Source organism: Gymnoscopelus microlampas, assembly GCF_963454915.1.
Source record: "Gymnoscopelus microlampas genome assembly, chromosome: 5".
NCBI lineage: Eukaryota > Metazoa > Chordata > Actinopteri > Myctophiformes > Myctophidae > Gymnoscopelus > Gymnoscopelus microlampas.
In genome coordinates this window covers 23796290-23811937 of record NC_139942.1, presented here as the reverse complement: position 1 = coordinate 23811937, position 15648 = coordinate 23796290, and the positions used below count along the sequence as shown (strand labels likewise).

Below are 15648 nucleotides of genomic sequence, written 5' to 3'. Positions count from 1 at the left end.
CTACTCGCTGCACAGTACGAGTCATTCACATTTACACCCGTCATCTACGAGAACCCTACCACAAAATGACTCATTTCTCATTCCCACACCACAGATTGATTGACAGAGACAGACGGACTGAAACACATAGATAGATACGCTTACGTCCAATCAACACCAGTTCAAAACCGAGATTGGTTACAGTGACAAGTTGTTTTATTTAAAACAAACCCAGAGGTCATCTTAATGTTCAAGTTACAGTTGTTTTTGTTTTTTTACATCTTAGGTTAAATAAAATATTGAGATCACTGCTAATTCTTTTAAGTGCAAATGGGTAAATTTTCTACTGAAATAGATACTATCCTAAAAATGGGGAATGTGACGCCTAGATGTAAATCCACGGAATGTTAGAATTGACTTGAATCACAATGAAAACTAACCCACCTTATGAAAATAACCCGCTAGTTTTCATGCAGATAATTTTGCATGCAAGGCTACTGTGCAAGTTATAGCATTTAAGACATTTAGCGATGTGAGCATGAAAGAGATGTCATTTAACATGTCACAACAGGTGAGTGCTTACAGAGGCAATATGGTTTATCAGTTCACAGGCACTGCAAGAAGGGCTTAAAATGTTAAAATATTTTCCTTACAGTGTAGGTAATGCTTAATTTATACTACGTCGTACGGCTGTGTCGCTTGCCTACCGTTTACGACGAAGTATAAATCATGCTTAAGCGTTCATAGCATCTCCTAAGATTGGCATTACATCTAAAAAATATAAGAGCATTTTATTGTGACCTGCATTTAAAGCTGAGCTGCATGGCAAAGGACATCCTCCATATGGAAGATTCCCCCTGAATTCTGTGCAAACGGTACCCCGTAAAGTTGTGATTTTGTGAAGCGGAGCTGCGCCACGTAACTGACCAACAGTCTGAGGCAGGAAAAAAATGAAACCCATGGTTTTTCAAGCATTGTAACATTAACTTCAATGCTTTTTAAGGAATGCCAAGAAATGTTTGTGGGTATTGTCACTATATAACAAATACACTGCATAAACTGGCAATATAAATTAACAATACAAGCATGACTACTAAACATAACAGAGAGCCCCCCTCAAAAAAAGGGAAAAAATAAAAAAAGTGGAAAAAAAGTATTGGAAACGTGGTACATTTTGCTGGATATGCAATTACCCATCTATCGCGGGCTGAAACGAGACTAGGAAATTATGTGAATCTCAGGATCCACGTAATATTATAACTAGAGTTGGTCCCTGAGCTCGACACTCTGGCTGCTCACTGCTTCTTAGGATGGGTCAAATGCAGAGGACAAATTTCGCCACGGCGACAATAAAGTATATCATATCAAATCAGTCAGTCAAATAGTATGCAGATATGCCAGCAAGCCAACATTTGGACATTTACCGATATATTTCAATAAAAGTACACAATTGGAAAAAAAAAATGTTAAGTTTACAATACCTTTAAACATAAATTAATTTAGAAAATACTGGAATGGGAATTTTCATGAATTTCTATAAAGTGATCAATCACTATAGTGTTCTTTCACACATGAAATACAGCAGGGACGAAGTACTTCTCCCCAGTGAGATTTTTTATGAGACAGCAGCATAGCTTATGATGACAACTGGCCCACATGAACTCTGTTGTGCAGAGCAGCATATAGAAGACCAGGGCAGGAGGAACTTGAGCGTGAAGAAGTCATTATTTTATACGAGACGACAGCTCGGCTTACGGCATGCTGTCGATACCGACCTCGGCAGATATCGACCTGACCAGCTCTTCCACCCAGCGCACCTCTGACGCCACCTGCTCCGCCAGTGCCTCGTATCGGTTCTCCAGGCGGCCGAACTTGCGCTTGAGGGCGTTGGCCGCCAGCATGGTGGACCGGGCCTCCTCCTGGCTCTGCCGGCGCTGGGCCTGCGTGCGCTGGAACTCCTGGCGGATGTGGCTCAGGTCGCTGGAGATGCTCTGGTTCTCCTCCTTGTACCAGCCCTCCTTCTCCTCGTATATAGACAGCAGCGCTGCCACGTCCTCGCGGCAGGAGCGCTGGTTGCGTTCGAGGTCCCGCAGGCCCTCCTCAGCCGCAGCGATCTCCTCCAGCACTTGGGAGAAGCGTTCAAAGTTGACGTAGGTATTGTTGGGCGGCATGCTGGAGTGGGACTTGATGGTGTACTCCTTCAGGCGAGTGGTCTTCAGGCGTCGGCGCTCTGGCTTGCGGCTGCTGTCCTCCTGTCGCACGTTCCTTCTCTTGATCACCTGTCGAGGGAAGAGTGGTCAGTTTTCCTCTAGGCAAAGATTATGTCAAGATTATAAAAGGATAAAGGTTATGGTTATGGCTATAAAAAGTGTATGAATGAAAGGTTCTTTTAAATGATTTACTGCTGTTAACTTAACCAGCATTGCATCTCATCTGGATTGTGTGCAACATTTGATCAACAGGTAATAACTCTTCATAATAAATGATGTAAATAACACACCTTGATCCAGGGATGCTCCAGGCTGTCCTCAATGGTCATTCTCTTCCTGCACACAAAAAAATGTGCATCAGGCACATGACAGAGCTTTCTATAACCTATTACATAGAAATCTTTCCGTCTCTGTTTAGAGATTTCTAAACATCCTTACTTGGGATCCTTCACCAAGAGGCGGCGTATGAAGTCCTTAGCCAGCTCGCTGGTGTTACTGAAGTACTCCTCATCAAAGTCATAGTTAACGGCTGAGATGTTGGTCAAAGTCTCCTGCTTTGTCTCCCCAAGAAAAGGCGATGCACCACTTAACCTGATATAGATAGTTGGATTTTAGTTATATGCAATCAAAGACATTTAGGTGTATACAAAATACAACAGCTGGAATACATTCCAAACAGTACTCACAGAATGTATGTGATCACCCCAATGCTCCTGCAGAGACAAAGGAAGGATCAAACATTAGCGGGCTTTGTCGTGCCGGTTAGTGTACAGTTTTGTTAGCAATAAATCATTTTGAGATCTTACCACATGTCCGCTTCCAGTCCAAGCGGCTCATAGTTGACTATTTCTGGTGCTGTAAAGTACACAGCAAAAAGCTCTTTAATTCAAGCCAGATGTGGAATTCTAAAAACACAGCCCTCCATTTACGATGACAAGCTAGGGGAAAATGTAATTTTGCCCGAGGGCATATCATAATAAGCTATTTAAGGATTTTCTTTACAGGACATATTTCTCCTTTATGCCTTCATAATACTGTGTAGGAGGGAAAGGACCTCACCCACAAACTCTGGTGTGCCAAAGATGTTCTTGAACTCATTCCCTGCCTTGATTTGGTGAGCGATCCCAAAATCAATCAGCTTAATCCTGGGATTAGGAACATTCTTGTCCAACAGCATAATGTTCTCAGGCTGAAAGACAATTGGGAAATGGTGCATTTAAATAGCGCCTTTATCCAAAGCGCTTTACAATGTAGAAAATCATGCAAGGGAGAAGTTAGGGGTATCAGCTCAAGGACACTTCGACACTAACTCAGGGGGAGCCGGGGATCGAACCGGGAACCTTCAGATTCGGACGCTCTACCTCCTGAGCTACTGCCGCCCACAATGAATACTGTATATGTTATAGTAACAACAGTTACAAAATGTCCTCAAGGAACAGACAAACAATGGCTTACAACAGTAACTGACTACTTCCGCTATCATGTCAATAAGGTTACTCGCCACCATGACTACAGTTGTCCAGGGATCTAAAACAAGCAGTACAGCAACAAAAAAAAAAAACATAAACAATACCACCACCCCCTCTGTTCCTCCCTGGAGTGCACTGACCTTGAGGTCAAAGTGGGCGATGCGTTTAGAGTGGAGGTAGTGGACTCCATCCAGGATCTGCTTGAGAAACTGTGTGGCCTCCTCCTCAGTCAGAGACTCCTTCTCGGCCAGGAAGTCAAAGAGTTCACCTCCGGATACCAGCTCCAGGATGAGGATCACATCGGTCTTGTTCTCGAAGATGTCGTGCAGCGTGATGATGTTGCTGTGCTGGATCTCGCGTAGGATGTTGACCTCGCGTTCGATCTCTTCGCGGCTCACCCCCCGCCGGCTGGACGACAGACGCCGCTTCTTGATGAACTTGGCGGCGTACTCACAGCCCGAGCTCTTCTCCTTGCACTTGCGGACGATGGCGAACTGACCGCTGCGAGGTAAACATGTCAAAGAGGGGGAGGTTACTGACACCGCCGGGGGTGATGCAACTAACCTTCGTGCACCAGCGAGAAGAGATGAGTCACGATTGAGATCATTACAGATGTTTTATTCACTTCCAGAAGGCTCGACAGTAAATACTGAGATTCCAGAACAACTAACAGTTAGAGGAACATTCTTGGCCGATGATGCCTATTGTGTAACACTGAGAATGTCTGCACTAGTCGTAGTGCAATGTCTGACTAACACCACAATATCAATGCTTTTTTCCCCCTGAAATTAATAAGCATGTTGCAAACAAATAAAGTCACATGTTTGATCTTGTTGCTGTCGGGTGGAAACATTGTCCAAAAGTGTTACTTTTAAGGAAATGAAAAAAAGAACATGTGTTCCAAATTAAGGATCCAATGTAGTTATTATTTGGTCACAAGCTATTGTTAATATACTTTTCACTTGTTAAATATTTATAACATCCACAGACACAAACACTTTTACTTTCAAAATGTTTCCAAAATAGCGAAAATAGCCGATCTACAAGCTAACAACCCGTCTCATCATGATGCGTTGTGACCTTTTAGATCGGCTATTTTTGTTACTTTTGTGTGGCACTGTAGCACAAAGGGTATTCATTTACACAAAAAAACATAATAAGTTGAAATATGGAGATACAAAAGGTTGCTGCCCGACAGTGATGATTTACAAAGCAGAGGCCACTAAACACTATTGACACGTTTTGAGGGTGAAAAAAATAGTCTGGTACTAAGCAGATAAGGACGGTGCATTCCATGTGGCATTATCAGCTATGCTCATCCATGTAGAGCAGTGGTTCCCTAACCTTTCTGGATCAGGGCCCACTTGAAAGTCTCAAAAACCTTCGCTTTTGAGACTTTCCACTTATTTGGGGGCCAACTTGCAACATCCTCACGGCCCCGGACCCACAGGTTGAGAACCACTGATGTAGAGAACTGAATGTTCTGCAGTTCAGTTCCTGCATACCTCTCCTCCTGAGCAAATATACAGAGAGTGCTCTCCTCTCTGCTTTACAGAGAGAACACCCTGCTGGAGGGAAGGGGGGGGGGCATTGAGGGGCAGTGATGTCATGCTTTTGCTGCATCACTGCAGAAAACAAAACTTCCATATAAAGGTAGGAAGTCAGATATCTACTTCAACAAGATGACTCATTCAGAGCTCTCTTTAGCTGCAATAAGTCGACAATTCAAACGAAAACTATTTAGTGATGGATGTATTCATGAAAAAAATGTCGGATTTTTTCTAAACACAGCAGCTGTACAGGGATTTGACTGGTATATTACACACTGACAAACCAGGCCACAGATTAAGCATAGTGGGCCAGCCCGACTTCCCAGTGAGGCACACTATTTTCGAATCACTATTCTTAAATATATCAAACTGAATGGCAAAGACGACACTTGTCAGTGCCCCATGCCGTAAGAATGGTGAGACTAAAAAGAGTAGGGATACACGATGTTGAAATTTTGGCAGATATCCAAGTACCGATTATTTGCATGGTTAAATCAACCAATACCGATATTGCAATAATAATTTTCCAGTACGGTTAACCTGTTATACAGAAACTATGATGCTGGGTGGAGATACAGAATTTAAAAAAAATGCAATCTTATTGCCTGATTGATTAGGCCTAGTGATGCACAAACAATGTACAGAAAATGTAGTATTTTATTCAAATTTGTTCAAACTTGTTGACCCCATGGAAAGATTCTCCAGCCTTAATCATCACAAAAGGCCTTTTCAGCTTCACGTGCAAACATAAATATTATCAAATTAAATATTGGCTATAACCGATTTATTATAGGGATGCACCGAATGGGAAATTCTTGGCCGAAACCGAATGCCGAAAATAGAAAACAGTTGGCCGAAAACCGAATACCGAAAGGCCGAATATGATAAATATATATAATTTATTTATTTGTTTACCAATGTTGATTAGCTACCTGATTATGGCAAAATAGATGATTATGGCAAAACTTAAATAATAATCACTATTATGGGTCCATAAAACATTTATTAAGCACTTTTGAATGCATACATTAATTCCAGACTGACTGCTGAAAGATTGTAAAATGTAAACATTTATATAATTATATAATAAGATTATTCCAGGTTTTATTCCAAGATTTTTTGAAAATAGCATTGTTTCGGTGTCTTTCGGTGATATCGGCCGATATGTTTCGGTTTCTTTCGGCCGATATGTTTCGGTGTCTTTCGGTGATATTTTTTCGGCCTAAAAACCCTTTCGGCCGAAAGCCGAAAATGCATTTTTTAACCATTATCGGCCGATATGTTTCGGTGGCCGAATATTCGGTGCATCCCTATTATTTTGATATCGGTTTGATACTGCCGATACCGATATGATGACCGATTAATCGTGCATCCATAACGAAGAGTCTGCCAAGTTTTTGTGATTGTACAGAATTACAGTTGAGGGAACTTACCTCCCAAGTTCCTCTCCCATTTCATAGAACACTTCAACATCCTCTTGCCTGAAGCCAGCCATGGTTTACTGACTGACTTGGATGCCGATGATGAGTGGAGTCTTAGCTTTTCACTGAAATGAAGAAAGAGAGTCACTGAGACAAATCCAATGGATCAAATACATCAACATGGATTAAATACATCACTGTTTCTCAACATCAGGTTCCCTCGACCACCAGGGGCCCACATGGACCCTTACAGATCTGTAACTCTGAGAGTTTCAGACCTGTAAGGGTCCCTTTGGTTCCATGTGTACACCCTGCGAGTTTAATTAACACTGATGATTTTACAGTGTAGTTTGTTTGGGGTGCCAGAGACATAAAGAAAAAAGAAAGAGAGCATCAAATGGTGTCCATCTGTCCATGGCCTAATCATATCAAACTGGGGGTCCTTGAAAGTAAAAGGGTTGAGAATCAATCACTGAAATTCATAGATTTGCTAAAGATGACACAATGACCAATCAGGCTAATTGGGTAGGCGGCGCAATCCATCTCAAACTCCGTGGTAAGACCTCCTTGTTATTTAGCCAGAGAGAGCACAGTGTTTTGGAAGAAGACTTTATTCTGGCTGCTTCCAGACCTCTGCATACCAGTCCTACTGACGTCACCTTCTCCCCCTCCCCTCCCCCCTTGGCCAGCTATCTCTAATTAAAGAGACTCAGATTGAGATCTCTCTCTACAGTGCAAACGTTTAAACTGATGAAAAGTCACTGACCCATCAAAAACAAATAGTTTTGATTTAAAAAATAGGTATGCAACTACTGGGCAGTGGTGTAAAGTAACTAAGTACATTTACTCAAGTACTGTATTTAAGTTTTGTTTTTTGTTTTTTAACTTTACTGGAGTAGTCATTTTCTGTACTTTTACTTCTACTCCACTACATCTCAGAGGCTAATATTGTACTTTTTCGCCACACTACATCTATTTGAGAACCTTAGTTATTAGTTACTTTGCAGATTTAGATTATTATTACAAAACATACATTAACCACTTATATACACCCTATATACACTTCGGCCATTTAAAAGTAGTCAATCTAAGCTCAGCTCACAATGCGTCGCAGTAAGCTTGTAGATCAGCTATTTTCAAAAGATGTTTTATACATTTGAAAACTTGAAACATTCTGCCTAATGAGCACTTTCTACTTTTGGTACTTTAAGCACATTTTGATGCCAATACTTTCACACAAGTACATTTTGAATTCCGGGACTTTTACTTGTAACAGAGTATCTACATTGCAGTATTGATACTTTTACCTAAGTAAGAAATGTGAGTACATTTTCCACCACTGGGAAACATCTCATCACATCAACGATCTCCCATTATTTAAAGCAGTGGTTTTCAACCAGTGGTCCGGGGACCACCAGTGGTCCTTGAGGGGGTTCCAGGGGGTCCCCAGACAAATTAATAGTTAGTAACCAAATTGACCCTTATGTGTCTGCTCTGAGAGTGTACAAATGGAACCAAAAAAAGGTTGAAAACCACTGATTTAAAGCCCCGGGTGGGATCTAAAGCATTTTCTCAGCAGCATTTCTCTCGAATAAACAAACACAGACATATAGACGTGTATCAGTAGCATCTCATTGACAGATTACAGCCCCTCAATGAGAGAACTGTACGTTGTTTAAGGGGGAAAAAATCACCTACATTAATGCCCACTAGAGCTATGCTAGCTAACGTACAAAAAAAACTGATAGTCCCGAAAGGCTTATAAATTACACAGAAACGCTGTCACTGTTTTTTCATAACACTTTAACCAAATGAAAAGGATAACTAGTAACTACTTACAGTATGATGGTTAAGAACGCAGCATTAATTCCTTTAACCGAGTAGAAGAGGGAAAATATCCACTGGGTGAGGGAGCAGCCAGGGAACGTCGAGATCCCATACCCCGGCGGGACGGGTCAGGTTTCATTGGCTAGTTGGTTGTCAGGTAACCAACTTTGACTACAGAGAAAGTTTCTCACAGAGAACATTTTATTAATTGGCTATCTTTCTTTGTCATTGTAGTTGCTGCGTGTCTATCACCAAGTCATACGTGTTATATTCTTTATTATATATTCGTTAACACAATTTATATGGTCAAGTATACTGACAATTGATCAAGATGATCGTCTGCCAGTTTCCGGCATCCAAACGCCCAATCACTCACGACATGACGACAGCCATCCTTCCAGACTATGGGATGTAGACACTACCAGCTGCAGCTGAACTAGTAGGAGGAGGAGGAGGAGGAGGAGGAGCATATGATGGAATGACATCATAGTGGAGAGAAGTGAATCAAGCCTTCTCCACCTAATCATGAGTACATGTGCAAATCAATTACAAGATTGAACATGACACTGATTGTATGGTCTGACTGAATGTCTCTGGCAGACAGGGCAAATGACGTTACTACATAGAAAAAGTAGCCTATCTTGTATAATGTTAAAAGACTGATCTGTTTTTTGATGGGGTCATATTTCATCTTTAGTAATGCATAATTTAACATTTCGGAGGTTGTAAGTGTTATTTTTGTATGTATGTCTTTAATCTGTACCTAATTAATGTTTCACTTTTATCTGTATTGTACTAGTGGGATTCTATCATTTATAGATTGTATTTGTATTATATTTGTTGCTGGTTTCATCTGCAGATCAGGGGTCTTCAACGTTTTAGCCAAGGACCCCTTAACTGAGGGAGAGATGAAGCAGGGACCCCCACTACATATTGTATATAAAATTGTGTTGCAGATAAAACTTTTTCATAGATTCCATAGACTAGTTTGACAACACAATCATTGTGTAGTGTTGTGTTGGATTCATGTTAATGTGTATTTTCATACAGTTAAGTAAAATTGTTGATCTGCTATTTCTGGCTCCTCAGAATAGGGATGCTAGCGGTTGTGTAAAAAAGAATCCTATCCCACAAAGATTTGGTGGCCCCCCTGTAGTAACTGTTGGACCCCTGTTGAAGACCCCTGAGTAGATGATAAAAATGAGAGAAAGATTGATTTGAAGGCATTTAGATTATTTCACAATCAGAGAAACATGTCGTATAATGCCTCATTCTAGCTTGTTAACTTGGTGAGTGAGAAACTGTATTGTTTTAACTAGCAATTCTTATTTATTTATGTTCTTGCTTTTTGTCATGTATACTGTTATAATAATTTCATTTTGTGTGTAATTTTACAGGTAAAAGCTGAAATGGAGAAGGCAAGATGAAGATGACTTGTAGAAGAAAGAAGGAAGTGAAAAGCTGAAGTGACAACATGACAGTGATGGAGAGAAGATTTTTATAATGCCTCCTAGGTTGTTAACAGGTAATTATGAACATATTTCCTTTCATAACAGTACTGCACATGCTTTATTTTTATGTAGGTATGATCTTGGTAAGATATGAAAGAAATGTCCACTTAACTGTGTTGTTTTTAGTAGCATACAGTATATGATTGTATTTTGTGCTTGCTGTTTGTAATGGGTATTCTTATAATCTTTTCATTTTCTGTGTCATTTTACAGGTAGAAGCTGAAATGGAGAAGAAGGGAAGATACAGTAGAAGAGAGGAGGAAGTGAAGATGGAGAGAAGATGAGGTATTTGTTTGATCTGAAGGCATTGAGTTCATTTCACTCGATCAGAGGAGGTAAGATCAAAGCTGGTGGACTGACATTTTCCCAAGGCCAACGATAATTTCAGACGAACATTTTTGTTGCCATTGTGTTACAGGACAACAAGTATTGAACTAACATTTTGATAATGCTTCCCAGCAACTGGTAATTATGATATTTCCTTTCATCACAGTACTACACATGTTTGATTGTCTATGTAAGTACGAACTAGGTACGGTATGAAACAATGTCCACTTAACTGTATTGTTTTTAGGAGCATATTTGATTGTGTTGTGTGCTTGCTGTTTGTAATGCTTATTCTTATAATCATTTCATTTTGTGTGTCATTTTACAGGTAGAAGCTGAATTGGAGAAGAAGGGAAGATGAATGGTAGAAGAGAGGAGGAAGTGAAATGGTGAAGAGAACATGAAGTTGGAGAGAAAATTAGGTAATTGTTCGATTGTTCAATGTTCCCAAGGCCAAAGATAAATTCAGACTAACATTCTTTTTTTGTGCCTCCTTCAAGCTTGATAACTAGGTAAGTGGGAAACAATGTACTTTTAACTGTATTGTATTTAATACCATATCTAATTGTGTTTTTTTTTTCTTGCTCTCTATAATGTAAATTGTTACAATCATTTCATTTCCTCTGCCAGGCAAGATGACAATCATTTCATTTCCTCTGCCAGGCAAGATGAAAATTAATTGTTTAAGAGAGTGTGTATTTGAATAAGTAATATCAAATTGCGTTTAAAAAAGGCTATTAAACTTAATTTAATGCTTTACTAAAATGTTCAGAAGATAATCTGACCGAATACTGAAGTTGTAATGGCCTAAACCACACTATTTGGGAGTCTTGCTTGCTTTCCCGTTTTTGGATGAAGGATTTAGGCATGACTTCCACAGCAGCCTGTCTAATCTGTCTGATATGACTGATTTCTGTTCACACCCCGCCAGACCAAGCTGCTGCCAGGTGTCCTCTGCTTTAACTACTCAACATGTGGAGGCAAAGGTGTGGCCGATGTAAAAGGGGAAACAAATATTGTTCTCTTCTCTCCCTCTTGTAGGCTACGAACACATTAATTACCTGGGGAGTAGGCCTATAGGGCTGAAAAGGAGGTAAGATTTGATAGGGCCCTCTGAGCTGCCAGGGACCTTCAGAGATCTATTGGTTTAGCTGGATGAGTATTAGCAGCATCCATGGAAGCTGATTGTGCAGGGTGGCTTTCAAAAAGACTTTCCTGGAGCAATTGTGCTTCACTTGGTGTCTGTTAAAGACATGGCCATGTCATCAGACCAAACTACCGCCTGCTTGGGGGCCTCGCCAAGTTGCCATTAATGGCCTCATACAGGGAAAACATGAGGGGTTGCACAGGAGACAAATCGGTAATAGAAGTTCACCATAGCCAAAAACGAATTGAGAGCCCTTGTCATAAGAGGCCTCAGAAAGTCTGCAACAGCAATTACTTTTGATGGCTTGGCAGGTGATGCGCCGGTACCCAAGGAAGTTGATGGATGGCAGCCTGAACTGGCATTTTGCTGGGTCACTCAACAATGAGACCATGCTGATTTCCAAATAAGAGTCCGAAGGTAGTCGTTTGAGGTATTAATTACTATTATATTAATTAGGATGTCATCAAGATAGCCACACTAGATACCCACACTCTTAATACTGAAAGGCATGGGCAGAAATTCAAACAGCCCCAAATGAGGGATGATAGCCTCAAGCCCAGGACTTCCTTTCCCCTAGGACATCAAGGGGTGATGCCGGGAGCATGCTCATCTGGACACCCGTGTTCAGAAAGCACTGTCCAGAACAGTTGTCTGCTTCTTTAGCAAAACCATTAAAGTTTGTAAAAGCTTGGCTTGGGTAAACCTTTGCAGATGGCAGTGTGTTGCTCCAAAAACTCAACTGTGTTACTCAACATGTCGGCCAATCCGGCTGGAATCATCCAATCATTTCAGGGTCACCAATGTAGTTTTAGTGCGAACAAAGACATAGTTATAACGTGCATTATCCAGGGGAAACCGAAGGTTAGCAGTAGCACAATACAACTACATATGCTATAGGCATAGCCAAAACATGACACATGACATCACATCACTTAAAGGAGGACTTATTGTGTTAACAATGACAGAATGTAATTTATGTATATCTATCTACTCACTACATTGTACTGTTTTTAACTCTTCTAGCAGAAGCGTAATAAAAATAAAAATCACACCCTGTGTGAAGGTAGCGGCGCCTTTACATTTTGTCATCGATATGTGTTTATAATGTGTTTATAGCCATGTGTCACGTGAAGCTTGACCAATCACTTTGTTGACGGGTCTGACCAATCAGAACGTTGACGGGTCTGACCAATCAGAACGTTGACGGTGAACACGGACAAAGTCAGGTATAGAGCAGGATCCGCTCTATACCTAAAGGTATAGAGCGGCTAGCGCCGCTAAAAATCACACCCAGTGTGAAGTGAGCAGTGTGGTCATCACAATGATGGAAGCTCACTTAAAATAGAGTCAGCCAATCACAGTACAGCTAGGGGTGTACTAATGTAGAGGGGTGTGCTATTATGAGCCAATCACAGTACAGCGAAGGGTGTACTAATGAGGTGTCCCAACCCCACTTATAGGAGCGGCTACACCGCTCAAAAAACTAGGGTGCCAAAAACAATTCTAATATGTGGATCCACATGGGAACAGCGTGGTTCCAATGTGGATCTTGGACTTCATTTCTTCACTAGCCAGCCAGTGACGTCAGTGGCGTCAGTCATCTACGCGGACTATACGGTATATATTTGCGACAAGTTTATGACGTATGGCTCCAGATTTGGGCAATGTTTCAGCCTGGTCAAAATTTAAGTAAATATTTTGCAAATATAAAACATTTGTGTGTGCCTACTGACAGTGTGCACAAGATATTGATGCTAATCACGTTCAAGCCGTTTGCGAGATTCGCTCTGAACCAACCACAGACAAACACACAGACAGACCCTCTTCTAGACGGCGCTATCTTCCACAGAAGCACCAGAATCTACGGAATAGCAGTTCAGTTGCAGCTGCAAAGTTGTCATCATGGTCCGTGAAACCAGCTATTATGACATCTTGGGTGTTAGTAGCAAAGCCTCACCTGAAGAAATCAAACAAGCTTATAGAAAACTTGCATTGAAATATCACCCAGACAAGAATCCCAATGAAGGAGAGAGGTTCAAGCTCATATCCCAAGCCTATGATGTGCTATCAAATCCAAAGAAGAGGGCCTTGTATGATAAAGGAGGAGAACAAGCTATCAAGGAACGTGGCATGGGTGGAGGGGGATCCCCCATGGACATTTTCAACATGTTCTTTGGTGGAAGAATGCAGAGAATGCAGAGACGAGGTAAGAATATATTTCACCAGTTTGGCGTCACCCTGGAAGAGATGTACAACGGAACCACCAGACACGTTGGGCTCCAGAAAAATGTCATTTGTGAAAAGTGCGAAGGTTATGGTGGTAAAAAAGGTGCACTGGAGAATTGCTCAAGTTGTAAAGGAGCAGGTTTCCAGAACCAAGAACAACAGATCATACCAGGCCTGATTCAGACCCTACGTAGAGTGTGTGCTGACTGTCAGGGACAGGGCAAGCATTTTAACTCCAAGGACTGTTGCAAGACCTGCAATGGGAACAAGGTGGAACGCCAAAAAAAGATTCTTGAAGTTCACATTGACAAAGGAATGAGACATGGTCAGAAAATTATACTCCATGGTGAAGGTGACCAGGAACCAGGCCTGGAGCCTGGTGACATCATCGTTGTGCTGGATCAGAAGGAGCATCCTGTTTTCCAGAGACGGGGGGATAATCTGGTAATGAAAATGGATATCAAACTGGTTGATGCTCTTTGTGGTTTTAAGAAGACTATTCACACATTAGACAACAGAACACTGCTCATCAGCTCACAGCCAGGTGACGTTGTGAAGCACAATGACCTGAAATGTATCCAGAATGAAGGCATGCCAATTTACAAGGATCCTTATGAAAAGGGACAGCTATTCATTCAGTTCCTGGTGGAATTCCCTGAGAAGGACTGGCTTCCAGAACATCTAATGCACCAGCTGGAAAATCTGCTACCTCCCAGGGTTGATGTGATTATATCTGATGACATGGAGGAAGTCATTCTCAGCGAAGTGGATACTCAGTCACAACAGAGAAGACAAAGTGGGGAGGTTCATGGTGAAGAGGGTTCCTCTTCACCACGTGATGTTCAATGTCCAACACAGTAAATGTAGTGTATGTGAAATACAGGTAAATGTGAAGGTTTAAACCATGCCTTAAGATCCTCTTCATTTCAATACTGATAAACCACAAATTGGGTCATTATTTAGCTGAAATGCCAGTTTGTAACATCTGCAATACCACAAATTGTGTCATTTCGCTTTCAAGCTTTAATGCAGCAGACTAATTTTTTCACGAAAAATATTTGAAACAAGTAATCACAACAACTGTAGTTTTTGTCCCTTTTGTCCAATATCTTTAAAGACACGTTTTTCTTTGGATGTACTTTGGCACATTCCGAAACTGAAAAGATTACATGTAGCCTATGCTTTCTATGAGAATAACATTCCTCATGACATATCTCATTCAGTGTTTAGCATCTATTTATTGACATGGGTGTTACCTACAAAAAGTAACTCTAAACTCGGTCTGAAGCAGTACTTCCAAGATATCCTGAGACTACAGTAGATGCAGAATATTCCATGGAAACACATGTATACAGCAGTGAAGAACATAAGCTACCGTAGAATATAGTACAGTGAAAGATCATCATACATTATGAGGTAGGCTACACAAGACTATAAACACACAAAACTGAGCCTCCATAAAAAGCTTGTGCTATATGCCAGTGCACCTGTACATTTACTGCACATGTAGCTCTGGTCCATAGCGTTAGAAGGAGTTCTTCTAACGCTATGGACCAGAGCTAATCTAGGAGCCTGGAGGTGCTCTATAAATCCAATGGTAGTCCATGCAGTTGTTTTCAATGTGTTGTTTCAGACCAAAGTGGTCAACAGTCGGATGGAGGGACAGACCGTTGGACTCACTGACTGACTTCGCCATCCTTACAAAGCCCTGCCCAAGGGGTGTCAATTGGGGTCACAGGGGAAGGCAATTGCCACCCCTAGCATTTGCATTCAACCTAAAATCTAGTTTTATGCTGTAAGCCTATTCTTCACCCAGGTGCAAACTTCTAACACTATGGACCAGAGATACTCCTGGATGAGCTCCTGATGAATCTTGCTGATTTTGGTGACCCCATGGGCTTTTCCTCTGGTGTCAGCTTTAGGCCATAATTTCAACTTGTAAAACACAAGATATCTCAAAATCGAATGGGTGTATTGCCAT

At 41.2% G+C, this 15648-nt stretch overlaps 2 protein-coding genes across 2 annotated transcripts; one reads left to right on the top strand and one right to left on the bottom strand.

Moving 5' to 3' along the window:
• Window positions 1-173: 173 nt before the first annotated feature.
• Window positions 174-8577, bottom strand: dapk3 (death-associated protein kinase 3). The gene is made up of 9 exons (XM_084057516.1): window positions 8469-8577; window positions 6642-6754; window positions 3799-4159; window positions 3249-3378; window positions 2996-3044; window positions 2876-2902; window positions 2628-2780; window positions 2480-2525; window positions 174-2258 (listed from the first exon to the last, which is right to left on the bottom strand). The coding sequence occupies exons 2-9, from the start codon at window positions 6701-6703 to the stop codon at window positions 1731-1733; spliced, it is 1356 nt and encodes a 451-aa protein (XP_083913642.1). The 5' UTR covers window positions 6704-6754; window positions 8469-8577; the 3' UTR covers window positions 174-1730.
• Window positions 8578-13343: 4766 nt separating this feature from the next.
• LOC311044995 (dnaJ homolog subfamily A member 4-like) lies at window positions 13344-14528 on the top strand (the record flags this gene model as incomplete). The annotated part of the gene is made up of 1 exon (XM_084056804.1): window positions 13344-14528. One exon carries the CDS (start codon window positions 13344-13346, stop codon window positions 14526-14528), a length of 1185 nt encoding a protein of 394 aa, XP_083912930.1.
• Window positions 14529-15648: the final 1120 nt, after the last annotated feature.

Coding starts and splice junctions, on each gene's coding strand:
- dapk3 (XM_084057516.1), bottom strand. CDS start 6,703: ATGGCTGGCTTCAGGCAAGAGGATGTTGAAGTGTTCTATGAAATGGGA. Junction 3,045..3,248: donor TGGCACACCAGAGTTTGTGG/GTGAGGTCCTTT, acceptor TGTACTTTACAG/CACCAGAAATAGTCAACTAT. Junction 2,903..2,995: donor GGACTGGAAGCGGACATGTG/GTAAGATCTCAA, acceptor TTGTCTCTGCAG/GAGCATTGGGGTGATCACAT.